Here is a 15703-nt window from a genome sequence, read left to right as displayed (position 1 = left end):
CCTCTATGATTCTAGTCAAGCGAAATGATTAGCAGGATAATGCACAACAATTGTAATTCACTTCACATGATTCAAATTGTAATGTCAATCCAACATGGTCCTTAAAAAAACACTAATAAGTATCACTGGGGGGGGGGGGGCAACAGTTAAGTAATTTTGAGTAAAGATTTTGAGATCCTGTGTGAAGAACATGTTAAAATTTATCAAAGAAATACAACCGTCATTTTGTTTCACAAATGTTGTCAACAGAGGGCAGTATTTACTCCCACTGTGAATTGTTGTTATGGGTTGAGAACTAAAGCAATAATGTGTTTCTCTGGATAACAATCATCAGAGCATAGATTGATTTGGATGATAAGAATGATTTACATGATTTGAAACACTTTTAAGTGGGTTATGACTGTTGTGACATTGTGTGTTTTGCACATGGTGGTATGGCTTGCATGGCACTATGGGAGGGGGCTCTTGCACTGACTCTATCTCTCTTTTCTTCTTCAGTCCACTTCCACCAAGCCTTCGGTGCATGAACAGGTACGACCATGCACTCATTTTATATGACTATGTAGCTCACGTATGGATCAACACAGGTTTTTCTTAATGTGTGTCTTTCCTGCATTGTGTGATTTTTCAACGCCATGTTCTAGTCACATTTGTGTTGATTGTAATTTGTCAAGGGGGGGGGGGGGTGTAACCTGTATGCCAACTGAGTAATAGTGGGTGAAGTTAACTGAATTCAAGTGTTGAGTTTGATCTTGGCTCGTTCTGTTAATTTACTGGCAAAGATTTCAAAATGTAAACTTGTAATGAATTTCAAGCATTTCCATTCTGTACAATTACCAGATACTCAAATATCGGACTCTGAGCTTGAAAGTTTGGCCAGTAATCATAAACAATGGGTGTTCAATACCTCAAACAGTACCCAACCTCACTGCTAGTAATCATAAACAATGGGTGTTCAATACCTCAAACAGTACCCAACCTCACTGCTAGTAATCATAAACAATGGGTGTTCAATACCTCAAACAGTACCCAACCTCACTGCTAGTAATCATAAACAATGGGTGTTCAATACCTCAAACAGTACCCAACCTCACTGCTAGTAATCATAAACAATGGGTGTTCAATACCTCAAACAGTACCCAACCTCACTGCTAGTAATCATAAACAATGGGTGTTCAATACCTCAAACAGTACCCAACCTCACTGCTAGTAATCATAAACAATGGGTGTTCAATACCTCAAACAGTACCCAACCTCACTGCTAGTAATCATAAACAATGGGTGTTCAATACCTCAAACAGTACCCAACCTCACTGCTAGTAATCATAAACAATGGGTGTTCAATACCTCAAACAGTACCCAACCTCACTGCTAGTAATCATAAACAATGGGTGTTCAATACCTCAAACAGTACCCAACCTCACTGCTAGTAATCATAAACAATGGGTGTTCAATACCTCAAACAGTACCCAACCTCACTGCTAGTAATCATAAACAATGGGTGTTCAATACCTCAAACAGTACCCAACCTCACTGCTAGTAATCATAAACAATGGGTGTTCAATACCTCAAACAGTACCCAACCTCACTGCTAGTAATCATAAACAATGGGTGTTCAATACCTCAAACAGTACCCAACCTCACTGCTAGTAATCATAAACAATGGGTGTTCAATACCTCAAACAGTACCCAACCTCACTGCTAGTAATCATAAACAATGGGTGTTCAATACCTCAAACAGTACCCAACCTCACTGCTACTTAGGGACCCATTTTCAGCTCATCAGCTGATTTCCTTGTGGGTTTCTTAGCTGTGCCAATGAAAGTTGAAAAACACAGACCAAATTCTAGCAGTAGCATGCCAGATGATGTTTGCCAATTTGAAGTTATGGTTTTTTTGTAGTTTCATCCAAACTGATAAGCTGTACTCTCCCCTTGTAGACAGTGTAGTGATAGTTCATAAGAGTGGGAATATTTCATATTAATTGTCTCATGATTTGTTTTGAAGTGATTTAGAATGGATCATCATTGATCCATTGGCAATTGTGATTAATTACTAATGCATGTCATGCCAAATAACCAAGATGAGTTTCTACTAACAAACACCACACATGATTCTGTTAGTTGCATTTTTGTGTTTGCCTGCTCATGTTTGATTGTAATGCTGTGACTTAAATAACAATGTCAGTGATTGACATGAGTAATGATTGTTGTCATGGCAATGCTGCCTCCTTCTTCCTTCAGCTGATGAAGCTATATGACTTATGTGACCATCCGGAGCGAAAGCCTTTCTTAGATGCTGTGTTTAGATTGATGGAGGATCGTGGCCAGCCTATACGCACCATGCCACAGATTAGTACACATACCTTGGATTTATTCAAGCTGTATCATTCAGTCAAGGAGCGTGGAGGTGTAGTCAAGGTAATTTAAATACAATTGGATGCATACTCCAATATGCCACACCATTCACTTATTTGTGAAGGATTCATACTCCAATATGCCACACCATACCCTTAACTGTAAAGGAACCCATGTCATACTTTCCTGTCCTTGTATTTTTATGTGTAACCAATCAGTGCCACAGATTGCCCCTGCAGAATTGGCCAAGGTTTAGAACCTTATCTTTTCCAAGAGTGGCCCAAATACCATTGCAATTAAGCTCAGCTTGTAGCTTCTCCAATTAACCTCTCTCATTGAGGCACTTTGGCCAATATACCTGGTTGGTTTGCCTGGGTTAGTATGACCAGTTTATCTTTCAAACCATTATCTGTTTGCTTGTAGGTTTCTAAGAACAAACAATGGAAGCAGATTGCTATCCATCTGACCGTTGGCAGCTCTAACAGCGCAGCTTTTACTCTTAAGAAGAACTACATCCGTTACCTTCTACCGTTCGAGTGCTTCCATGACCGTGGGGGCGTTGACCCTCAGGTCATTATGGCTGAGATAGACACTAGTAAGAAGAAGAGTAGTAGTAGTAGTAGCAGCAGCAGTAACACAACCAGCGATGCTACCCATCACCACCCAGCACCTAACCCCATGATGGATAACATGGCAGGTAAAGGTATTGTACACAATCAATCCTCTTTCTCTCTCATTGTCTTCTTGTGACTTCAGCCTGGTTGGCAACATCAAGATGGCTCAAATGATATATATGTTACTTGTCTTCAAACTCAAGTGTTCTTAATATGTCTCCTATGTGACTAGTCTAGCAATCTACTGCATTGGACTCAAGTTCTGATGTCTGATGTCTGAGTTAGACTGTGGGTTCGATTCTCGGTCATCACACTTATGTCCTTTCGCAAGAAACCTTTATCATAATTGCTTCTCTTAGCGCTAATTTAAGCAGCTTGGAGTTATATGCTCCCAGGGAGTTGAGAAAGTTTGTGGAATGGTCTAAGAACGCCCGATGAACAGGGATTAAAATGTTTAATGCGTCTCTAGCTAGTTAATGGGGTAATTGCAGTACAAGAACCATGTAGTATTATCATTATTATAAGTTCACACTGAATGTAATAGGTTTAGTGTTAACATCACGTTTGAATGTGTACTTGTGATTGTTTCAGCAGGTCCCAATCCACAAGACTATCCTGGTGGACCTAGGGATATGTATCAACAGCGCCCCCACCCAGGAGGTAAACCCATGAATCAGATGCACCCCTACTCTCAAGCCATGCATAACAACATGGGTAGAGGAATGTCACCAATGCCCAACAATATGATGCCCATGCCTAACCATACTGCTAGTAGCAATAGTGTGACTGTAAGAGATCCCTTCTCTGATGCTGATTTCCAATCATCTGGTAATGCCCAAGGACCACGACCAGTTCAAGGTCCATTCCCTCCTGGTATGCCACAGAACTCAATGGATGGTGCATATGGACCTGGTATGACTCAATATCGTAACAACTCAATGGGAGGTGGAGGAGATGGCTTTAATGCTATGGGTAACATGCCACCCTCATCAGGCCATCCTCCTGGTGAACCTTTCCCTAGTGGGATGAGGAACAATGCCATTCCTGGTACTGATCCATTTACATCAACTCGACGTGATGCAATGGGAATACCTGATGGATTCAATAGAAGGACTAACCTACCTGGTAGTGAGCCATTTCCTGTTAATAATAGAGCTGCTGGCTTACCAATGAATCAAGGAGGTTCTGCTGCTGTGGCTGCTGCTGCTGCTGCTGGCCAGTTTCCATATGGAGGGCCTTATGATAGAGAAAGGTAAGCAATGTTCAGTCTTATCACTAATATCAACTTCAACATCTTGATAGGTTTCCATTTGATTTTTAAGGTATAGCAAAATCAGCAAGATATAGAAGTTCAAAGATAACTGTTTCGCTTCAACTTGCCATTGGTTAATCACTGGCTATTGAGCGAAACAGTTATTGGATACGACTGCCAAAATGCACCCAAGGTTATGGAGTTATCTCTTGTCTGGTGTTTCTGATCATCAGAGTGTTGGTTTAAGTCCCTGTCTCGATGCTTGTTCCTTGAGCAAGACCTTAACCATAAATGCTTCGTCCTACAGATGGGATGTGAAGCCATTGTCTAGTGTGTTGTGTAATACATGTATAAGAACTTGGTACATTAATATCATTGTAGAGTGTTTGCCCTGGTGTTTCTGGCTCAGTAGGCTGCAGATTGCACCACATCACTTTGAAAACCCTTACACGGTGCTGTTAAAAATGTATCAAATGTAGAAACTTGCCATAAACATTAAGCGCTTATTATGATTATTTGTGAGTTTGCTTTTGTCACAGCCTACAGCACTATCCTAATAACCAACATGTCTGTACAATAGACTTGTTGGGCACACTAGTGCTAAAAGTGACTTGCGTATGTTTCTTCACAGTTATCAAATATAACTTGTTTACTCTGAAGGAAAGTTGCATACATTACTTAACTTCTAGACATTCCTGTGATGCGTTTTTTAATGTGAAGTTTGTGCACTCACATTAAATTGTGGTTTTGTTTTGATATTTAGATTTGACCAGCAGAGATCGAGAGTTTCGGCCAGCCCTGGTCAACCGAGTCAACAAGGCACCCCTGGTATCATCCCACCATATCCTAATAATTCCATGGACCAAAACATGTATTCCTCTCGGTTCAGTCAGCAACATGCAGGGTCTAGACCAGCTACTCCTAATGACTCCTTTGGCCCGACTCCTTTACCTAATCAGCAGAAACCACCAACTCTTGGCACTGGATTACCAAATGATCAACTGAGACAACAGTTCCCTCAGAAGAGACCTGTAAGTACATCATTGGTTGTTTCACCTTACTGATTCACAACCTTAACCCTCTTACTATTGATCAATACACTCTCCTGCCCAACTAGCATTTACCACAAAATTTCACAGAGACTGTGGAGTACACGGTATTCACTGCAGCATCAGTAAATAGCTGTATGCCAAGCCTGGACATATATTGAGGAGGCCATTGCCTCTGTTTCCTTGATCGTTAGCTTTGGTAACACCTTGTTCACAAATCTTTCTTGTGAGTTGTAGTTGTTTGGAAAAGAACCAGTGGTGAAACAACTCAAGGTTTCGATCACTATGCTCTGATCGTTTTCATCATAATGCACAGTTAAGAATCATTTATAGTAGTGTTATCAAGTTGCTTAATACTCTATCGTCAAGAAATTGAATTAGCCATTGGCATCAATGGAATTCTGAAGCTGAAATGTAATTGCAGAAGCTTAACTGTGACTATATTGGCTCTTTACGGACAATAAATGACAGCAGACTTGCAGGTAAATCCCTTGTTTTCAGAAATGTTGTCACAGTCAGAATTGGACCTGGTTTGTCTGCTGCCACCTTGTGTTCCAAAGTCTCTTTTTGTTAATAAGTACTGGTGTTACTGAGTTTGTACATGGTTGTGACAGTCATTTATTTTCCATGATAGGGTGAGATGTATGGTCCAGGGCCACCCGCTAAACGACCAGATATCATAACTCCAACTCCACCAATGGCTAGACCTGATGAACCAGCATTCAGGGGGATGCCACCCTTTGGTCAACAGGGTCCATATCCACAGAATGCTTACCCAGGAGGTGATAGACCCATGGGAAATCAAGGAGCGTATCCCCCTGGCTATAGGGAAGGTAGACCTTCACACCAAGGGCCTACACCTGTGCCACAGCCAAGTAAGACAGATTTCTTCTATATAGACTTTGTGCATGTCATATACCTTTTTGCAAATACCCGTTGTGCAAGCCCTAACTGTTGAATGAGGTGCATGCTGGTCTAGCAAGCGATTAGCGATCAAACTTTATCACTAAGCTAGATCAGCATGCACCTCATTCCACACCCAATGCGTGCATACTGAGTATTTGCGATGAGGTCTATGTCGTTTAAGTAGGGCGCCCTCACTTAGAGGTCAACAAGACGTTGTTTATTGGCCAATCCTGTGTGCCGGTTTTCTAAAACAGCTCTCAGTATTGGTCAATATTAATCAGATCTATTCTACAGAACAACATCTGTCTGACCATCTGGGATACCCTAGTTTGTGTCCCTGTTGTAAAATGAAGCTTACACATTGGGTAGTTTTGTTGTAAACAAACTACGTGCAGACTAGCAACGATAGAGCTGTGTATGGTTTTAACACACACGCAACCAGCAATGATTATTGCCATGTTTTCAGGGGAATAACTGTTTTCCTGAGCATGCACAGAAACATTAAGTCTTTAGTCAAGGCTCAGTAACTTTTTTTGTTTGCTATCACAAACAGAGGGCACTTTCTTTCATGCTACTGCATTCTTCTAAATGTTTCAGAGTGCAATCGTAACGAGATAACAAAGCCTACGAACACGTAAATTGAAAATGATGTGAGTGCGTGTGTGTCACAAGTATTGTGAGTAGTGTATTTGGTCTTCGGTTTGCGGCACTTTTTGGATGGATTTCTTTTACGGTTAAACCTATTTGAAACGTACTTTCTTGCGTGGTTTGTTTGATCTCGCGTTTTGGGCTGGGAGCGTTTCGAGTAAAAGACATTCTAACCCTATTTTAGCTAATGGTAAGGGATTTTTGTCTATTTATTGGGCACTCAATTAATTAAAAATTGTAAAAACTAATAATTTCTGAGCATTCTAGAACCACTCTTTAATGGTGGTCAGGGTTGAGGAATGCTTTGTTTTTCTAGGATTGAAGATTGGTTTTGAATGTAGCTTTTGTATGTTGTTTTTGTAGGTGCCAAGCATGAACTACCTGGTAGTGGAGGTGGGTTTATGGCAGAACCTTTTGGGATGAGAGATAGAGCCCTCTCAGGAGGAGGACCCTCTCCTTCTTGGGGAACCATGCAGCAACGTCAACCAGCTCCACCTTATACCAACACTTCCCTTGGACCTCATACCTTTGTAAGTCAAGCTGGTCCTCCAAGGACTCTTCAACAAGCCTTGATGGCAGCTCAGCGAGATCGACATCCTCCTAGTAAGATGATGAAATCATCTCCTCCTCAGATCCATACTACCTCACCACAGAAGAAAGAGATTGTGTTTCCACCTGACTCTGTAGAGGCTTCTCAGCCGGCTCTAACCAAACCAAAGAAGAAAACCAGTCGAGATATCGGTGAGTAGTATCATGTAACATGGTAGACCTATTCACTTCATGTAGTATGATCAGACACTAGTACTGTAAACCAGCTGGGGTTGCCCGCTGGGGTCGTTGCCCGCTGGGGTCGTTGCCCGCTGGGGTCGTTGCTTGCTGGGGTCGTTGCTTGCTGGGGTTGCTGCCCGCTTGGGTTGCTGCCCGCTGGGGTTGCTGCCCGCTGGGGTCATTGCCCGCTGGGGTTGCTGCCCGCTGGGGTTGTTGCTTGCTGGCGTTGCTGCCCGCTGGGGTTGCTGCCCGCTGGGGTTGCTGCCCGCTTGGGTTGCTGCCCGCTTGGGTTGCTGCCCGCTGGGGTTGTTGCCCGCTGGGGTCATTGCCCGCTGGGGTCATTGCCCGCTGGGGTTGCTGCCCGCTGGGGTTGTTGCTTGCTGGGGTTGCTGCCCGCTTGGGTTGCTGCCCGCTGGGGTTGCTGCCCGCTGGGGTTGCTGCCCGCTGGGGTTGCTGCCCGCTGGGGTTGCTGCCCGCTGGGGTTGCTGCCCGCTTGGGTTGCTGCCCGCTGGGGTTGTTGCCCGCTGGGGTTGCTGCCCGCTGGGGTTGCTGCCCGCTGGGGTTGTTGCTTGCTGGGGTTGTTGCTTGCTGGGGTTGCTGCCCGCTGGGGTTGTTGCCCGCTGGGGTTGCATTGTGATTCAATAAATAAAGATGTCAACACTCACTGTACTTATTGTGTCTCAATAATCTTTCTTACTGATTCTCATTGATAAGCCAAGCTGATTAGCACCCCACCCCCTACCCTGTCCCAATATCAAGATCTTATAAATCTTGATGGATAATGTATTTGATGGCAGCCTGCCCAATTTGTGCTGGTGATTATCGATTGTAATGCATGGTCTGATGCGTGTTAAACTTGAATCTTGTCATTGGGTTAGCTCGTGATTTATGGTTTCAACACTGCAATGTAAACCCTGCTTGCAGATTGATACCAAACTTACATTCTGGTTGTGCTTTGTCTTTATAAACCAGGCACTGTGGAGGCGTGGAAACTGATGATGGCTCTCAAGTCGGGTCTCTTAGCTGAAAGCACTTGGGCTCTTGAAGTGCTCAATATCCTACTCTATGACAACAATACCATCGTCTACTTTGACCTAAGTCAGTTGAAAGGCCTTCTTGAGATCCTGGTGGACCATTTCCGGGCAAGTCTTATCCGAGTCTTTGGAACCTTGATGGATATGGAAGTAAATGCAAGAACTCGTAGGAAAGATTTTTCTAATGAAAGTAGAGACTCACTGAAAGACTCTGATTGTGTGTGCAGGAAACATTTAGACGGTAGTCAGAACGTTATGAAAACAGAACTAGAGTTGATCCAAGAAGCATTGGGATTGTTTGACATTGAGAAACTGAAAGGAACGGATAAAGAGAAACCCATTCGGATAGAACCAGGTATGGATGGATTCTATTCTAGTGTGAAGGAATGGGATTGTCATGAAGGCTTTAAGAGTAATCATCAACATTGGCAGCTAGGTGGGGGAGATATGACCAAACATGTTGTACATGTGTTTGAGAGTGACGGAATCCTAGCGGACATCATGAAACGACAAGCTAAGAGAAGGAAGGTCGAGAGAGAAAAGCTTGTCAAAAAGGCCACCAAAGCCAAGAAGATTAAAGAAGAGAAAGAATTGAAAATAAAGAAAGAAGAAGATGATGGGAGTCAGGATGGCTTGGAGGAATGTGAACAGGAAGAGGAAATAAGAATCAAAGAAGAAGTTGATTCAGAGAAAGAATCTGAGGATGAATCTGAAGAAGAAGAAGGAAGTGGAGATGAGCAGAATAAGGAGAAGCAAGTAGACTTGGATCATATGTGGCTGGATGCATGCAGTGAAGAACTCCGAGCTGCTAAAGAAAAGAAAAGTGTAATCTCCCTGTTTGAAACGCGACCCTCCCTTCCCTCTCCTATGTCACTTCTTGAAGATGAAGGGACATGTAATGACCACACAGCTCTTGTTACATCAACGGATGCACAGCATTCATTAGCTCAACGCTGTATCACTATATCTAACATCATCCGTAGTCTGTCTTTTATTCCTGGGAATGATGTCGAGTTATCAAAGCATGCTGGTGTCCTGGTTGTGCTTGGTAGAATACTCCTATTGCATCATAAACATGCAGAGAGGAAGCAACTCCCCCAAACGTATGATAGAGAAGACCATGATGATCTAGACACTGAATGTCCTATTACAGATAAGGACACATGGTGGTGGCATTGTTTAAATTGCTTACGTGAGAATGCCCTGGTAACCTTGACTAATGTCTCTGGACAATTGGATTTATCACTGTATGCTGAGAGTGTTAGCTTACCTATCTTAGATGGGTTGCTACATTGGGCAGTGTGTCTGTCAGCCTGTGCAATGGATCCATTCCCTACACTGCCTGCAACATCTCCTCTCACACCCAAACGCATTGCCATTGAAGCCCTATCCAAACTCAGCATTCAAGAAAGCAATGTGGATATGATTCTAGCCACTCCACCATTCCAGCGTTTAGAGAAGCTTTTTTCCACCTTGACGCAGTACCTGAGCGATCGTAAAGAGCCAGTTATGAGGGAGTTTGCAATAGTACTTCTATCCAGCATTTCCCAGGGTGAAAATGTAGCGAGTCGCGCCATTGCAACCCAGAACTCCACCATCTCTTTCCTACTTTGTTACCTGGAGGATTCTGAATATGCCAAGTCGTTGGAGAATGGCAGTAATGCTAAGCAGCTGAGCCAGAACCCAGACATTCAATCAGTTAGTCCTGATATGATGCGACGGACAGCGATCCTCTTAGCATCACTAGCTAAAGTTCCTGATAACCGACCCCTATTCCTTCAACATCAACATAGACTGCTAAACCTATCCATGTCTCATATGGTGACAGATCCTGTTAAATGTCTCATCGCTGATGCCTTGTATGAGATCTCTAGGTCATGAGCTATGACCTTTGACCTCAGAGTCCTCGTCTTTAAGACTTGTGTGTTCATCACTATCTTACCATGGATTAACACATTGATAGAGACCGAACATCTGATATGATCATTTTAAGCCATTGAGTTGGATTCAACACATTCTCCTTGTGAAACATCTCATATATCATTTTTATTCCCCCCATAGTAAATACTTCATCAATGTTGGGTGTGAACCATTTCATCCTAGACTAAGCCATGTGCCTGTGAGCTTCATAAGATTGTGATTCAATCCAAGGATAATCACTTTACATCAGTTGATTCAATACAAAATCAGCTTCTGCAAGTTGTGTTCATTGTAATTTAAGGGGATATTTGTATGCATTGTGATGCTATTTTGTGTTCACAGGTCCTTGCATCTCAATATGTCCAGCGCTTTGAGTGGGGGGGGGGGGGGGGGTGTCTTTATATGTAGTTTATGATTGTTCTTGCATGACTTCCCTTCACGTTCTGCTGCTGGAGTCAACTTTAGTACTTAATCTTGTATGAACTCTCCATAATTGGTCATTTGTCTTTAAGATAAATCTAGATTTCCATTGCGGTGTTGTTTACAACTTGACCTTTTAATTAGTGCTAATTTACCTCATGAAGACGTGTCACTACCTACATGTTTAATAGCAAACATGTACACTTGCACCCACACTCCGCACATTATCAAGTGAATTTTGTTGTTGTGTAAACATTGGATATTACAATTATATTTTTCCAGATTGGGCCATTTTTCTGTGGTGTTTTTTTAAAAGAAATAAGATCATGATGCTAATTTTGTGTAATATAAATGCAGGAATACAGCCTCCTGCTTACCTCCTTGTCCACAAATTACTTGATTCATTTATTGTTAGATGTGCTACAGTCTTCACAATTATCCTAAGCTTTCCACATTTTGATTGTAGCTGATTCATACAATTTATAAGTTATTGTTCAGTTGATGTTGGTTTGTAGTTTGTCAATTTATCGCAATTTGTTGTCATGTTATTAGTTGTATGTGAAAACAGGTTGCATTTTGTACTGGAGAAATCACAGCAGCTCGCTATTGTGATGCTCTGGATACCAGACCACTGACTAAAATTTAATCTATGTTACCATGGTGATTGTTATATAATTGATGAGAACTTGAATTTGTAAAGAAATTAGTTTCACTGCAGCGATCTCACACTGTTCCTATGTGACAGCTTGAGGGCGCTGTTATGTTCACTGTTGTTGCAAATGCCTTTACTGACAGAAAACAAATCCAATAATGTAGTTATGTGTTTTTTGACTTATTATTTGATTGATATGATTAGGATCAGATGGAGATCAGTCACCATGGTAACATCAACAAGATGCCTTTACTGGTAAAACATCTCAGAATAAATGAATATGACAAGATGAAATAGTTTTCTACATAAACACTTATTTATTTTACAACTTGTAATAATGATGTTGGAACTGGTTCTAGCACGGCATATGAAAGATGTAGAAACCCAATTAATAAGCCTACAGCAAACAGGTTGTTTCTTCAGATTGCATTTGATTCTGGAAGACAACATTGAGTGCGATGACTTTGTGTTGAAGCTGATTCAAGATCCCTATCAATGGTTTACATTAAATCAGTACTTTTAATTGCTCTTGTTGTTCAACTGGGCGAAACAGGTGTATTTGCTGAACATCAACCATTTGACTTGGATATTGTTTGCTTGTATGAGGTGAACATTGCAGTTGTCAGTAGCGTCACTCTTTGGAGATATTTGGTGATTCAATGTAAATTAATTTGATGGCTTGAACCTCAAGCCTTATAAATGTAGTGTAATGTTTCTTGAGATGTCCTTTAAAGTATTACAGTCTTATTTTTTGCTGTAGTTATAATTGAAAGTTAAATATTGTATTGTTCTTTCACTCAGTTGTGTTGGGCAAACCCTTGGAGGAATATTTGGACTTGAGTTATGTGGACTAATTGGTGCTCAGTTGTTATCGAGTAATGACTTGTAAGACAATATATTATTTATGATTTGCACTCGTAGTCTTATTGCTGGTTTGCAATAACTGACTGATATGCCTATTATAGAATATAAAACTTCCTTTATAAATTAGTACACAGATTGTGAGGCACTTTATTCAAAATAATGAGAAGAATTATTGAAGTGTCCGGGGCAGACAGAGTGAGCCGATTGTGAATGCATTTCTGGCACAAATGTTTTGATGTACAGCTAATTGGCATAAGTGGGGGTTAACCAACCAAATTAATTCCCATGTGTAGTTTTGTAAAAAAGAAAACTTGAAAAAAATATTTAAAAAAACTATTAAAAAACAAATAAAAACAAAACAAAAGAAAAATGACTATCAAAATATGAAGTGTATCAGTGTCATTGGTGACATGATTAATTTATGGTCGCACATATTTATGCTTAAGGACATTTTCACAGTTTTTGTATATCTTATCTTGTATTAAATTCCATACTGATAATTGCTTGGGTCCCTGCAATGACAATGTTGTGTGTGACCACATTATTACATCATATTTAAGACAATACTGGTCATTTTTGCTTATTTTTTTCTTTCTTTTTGGACACGTCTTAAGCATGCAATGTTGTCTTCTTTCTTGACGACTCGATATAATTATCATGTGCAAGATTCTTTATTTGTCCAGCTTTTTTGTATTGTTGTAAGTCAAATCAAAAGTGTTTTTGACTGAATATTACTTGTATATGTTCACTGTACAGTCCAATTTAGAAAGTTTAGGTGTAGCTTTATTAAGAGACATCAAACTTGGTTTAAAGAGAAACGTAAGGTAACGTGACGAGGTAAATTGTCTAAGCTAGGCAAGAGGTTTCTCTTAATATTGTAGTCTTTTCTAGAGCATTAGGCTTAACCATTGTAAAATGTCCTTAAAATGGTTTATATACAAGTGTCTATGAAATAAAGTGTAAATACAGAACGTGGATCTTCACAATATGATGTCATGAAACCAGAGATTTCATTAATGGTGTAATATTTGATGTACAAGTTTAACCCCTTTCTGGTTTTTATTACACCAAGTCCAGTTCCGTAAAGGCCCATTTCTAAAATTTTGGCAAATTTGTTCCAAAATCTCTCACAAGTACAAGTTTAACCCCTTGCGGTGTTTTTAACCAAAAATCCTGGCTCTAAAAGGATTATTCTTAAAAATTGGCAAAAAAAAAAAAAAAAAATGGTCCAAAATCGCTCAAAACTACTAGTTTAATCCCTTGAAGTATTTTTAACCGAGAATTTTGGCTCAAAAAGGTTTATTTTTTAAATTTTACCAAAAAATATAATGGTCCGCAATTGCTCAAATGTAGTATTTTAACCAAGAATTTGTGCGCAAAAAAGGCCCTTTTTTAAAATTTAGGCAAAAAATATTATGGTCCGAAATCGCTCAAAAGTGCAGTAATTCTAACCAAAAATCCTGGCTCAAAAAGGCCCTTTTTTTTTTTTGCCAAAAAAATATATTTGTCCAAAATTGCTCAAATGTACAAGTTTAACCCCTTGCAGTATTTTTCACCAAGAATTATGGCTCAAAAAGGCCAAAAAACACATTTGTCCGAAATTGCTCAAAATGTACAAGTTTAACCCCTTGCAGTATTTTTAACCCAAAATCCTGGCTCAACAAGGCCCATTTATAAAAAGTGGCCAAAAAATACAATAGTCCTTAATTGCTCAAAAGTACAAGTTTAACCCCTTGCAGCACTTATAACCCCAAATCCTGGCTCAAAAAGGCCCATTTTTTAAAATTGGCCAAAAAATACAACAGTCCTTAATTGCTCAAAAGTACAAGTTTAACCCCTTGCAGCACTTATAACCCCAAATCCTGGCTCAAAAAGGCCCATTCTTAAAAATTGGTCAAAAAATATATTTGTCCAAAATTGCTCAAAAGTACAAGTTTAACCCCTTGCAGCACTTTTAACCCCAAATCCTGGCTCAAAAAGGCCCATTCTTTAAAATAGGCTAAAAAATATAACGGTCCGAAATTGCTCAAAAGTACAAGTTTAACCCCTTGCAGTATTTTTAACCCCAAATCCTGGCTCAAAAAGGCCCATTTTTTAAAAAAGGCTAAAAAATATAACGGTCCGAAATTGCTCAAAAGTACAAGTTTAACCCCTTGCAGTATTTTTAACCCAAAATCCTGGCTCAAAAAGGCCCATTTTTTAAAAAAGGCTAAAAAATATAACGGTCCGAAATTGCTCAAAAGTACAAGTTTAACCCCTTGCAGTATTTTTAACAAAAAAATCCTGCTCAAAAAGGCCCATTCTTAAAAATTGGTCAAAAAATATATTTGTCCAAGATTGCTCAAAAGTACAAGTTTAACCCCTTATAGATTTTTAACCCCAAATCTTGGCTCAAAAAGGCCCATTTTTAAAATTTGCCAAAAAACATAATGGTCTAAAAATCGCTCAAAATGTACAAGTTTAACCCCTTGCAGTATTTTAACCCCAAATCTTGGCTCAAAAAGGCCCATTTTTTTCAAATTTGCCAAAAAATACAACAGTCCTTAATTGCTCAAAAGTACAAGTTTAACCCCTTGCAGCACTTATAACCCCAAATCCTGGCTCAAAAAGGCCCATTCTTTAAAATTGGCCAAAAAATACAACAGTCCTAAATTGCTCAAAAGTACAAGTTTAACCCCTTCCAGCACTTTTAACCCCAAATCCTGGCTCAAAAAGGCCCATTCTTTAAAATTTGTAGGCTAAAAAATATAACGGTCCGAAATTGCTCAAAAGTACAAGTTTAACCCCTTGCAGTATTTTTAACCCAAAATCCTGGCTCAAAAAGGCCCATTTTTTAAAAAGTGGCAAAACAATATTATGTTCCAAAAATGCTCAAAAGTACAAGTTTAACCCCTTGCAGTATTTTTAACAAAAAAATCCTGCTCAAAAAGGCCCATTCTTAAAAATTGGTCAAAAAATCTAATGGTCCGACATCGCACAAAAATACAAGTTTAACCCCTTGCAGGTTTTTTGAACAAAAAATCCTGGTTTAAAAAGGCCCATTTTGAAAATTGGCCTCAAAATATAATGGTCTGAATCCCTTGCAGTATTTTTAACCAAAAATCCTGTCCCAAAAAGGCAAATTTTTAAAATTTGGCCAAACAATATAATGGTCCGAAATGGCTCAAAAATTTGTCCAAAACACTTCATATTTGATGAGGTGAAATGGAGTGCGAAGAG

General features: G+C 40.1%; 1 protein-coding gene across 11 annotated transcripts in view; it reads left to right on the top strand.

Moving 5' to 3' along the window:
- The window catches only part of LOC117296564 (AT-rich interactive domain-containing protein 1B-like), a 47751-nt gene extending 36818 nt beyond the window's left edge, over nt 1–10933 (top strand). For 8 of the 11 annotated variants that reach the window (XM_033779563.1, XM_033779562.1, XM_033779558.1 and 5 more), the window contains 8 exons: nt 499–531; nt 2244–2420; nt 2781–3060; nt 3563–4223; nt 4987–5254; nt 5907–6147; nt 7190–7567; nt 8567–10933. In XM_033779563.1, the coding sequence (XP_033635454.1) occupies nt 499–531; nt 2244–2420; nt 2781–3060; nt 3563–4223; nt 4987–5254; nt 5907–6147; nt 7190–7567; nt 8567–10509 (3981 nt within the window). In that variant the 3' untranslated portion in view covers nt 10510–10933. The remainder of the gene's footprint in view (nt 1–498; nt 532–2243; nt 2421–2780; nt 3061–3562; nt 4224–4986; nt 5255–5906; nt 6148–7189; nt 7568–8566) is intronic. The other 3 variants (XM_033779559.1, XM_033779557.1, XM_033779561.1) reach the window with 3 other exon arrangements.
- Nucleotides 10934–15703: the final 4770 nt, after the last annotated feature.

The sequence above is a fragment of the Asterias rubens genome, chromosome 11 (assembly GCF_902459465.1).
Source record: "Asterias rubens chromosome 11, eAstRub1.3, whole genome shotgun sequence".
Taxonomy (NCBI): domain Eukaryota; kingdom Metazoa; phylum Echinodermata; class Asteroidea; order Forcipulatida; family Asteriidae; genus Asterias; species Asterias rubens.
Note: the sequence above shows the minus strand (reverse complement) of the source record. Positions and strands in the feature narration are given on the sequence as shown.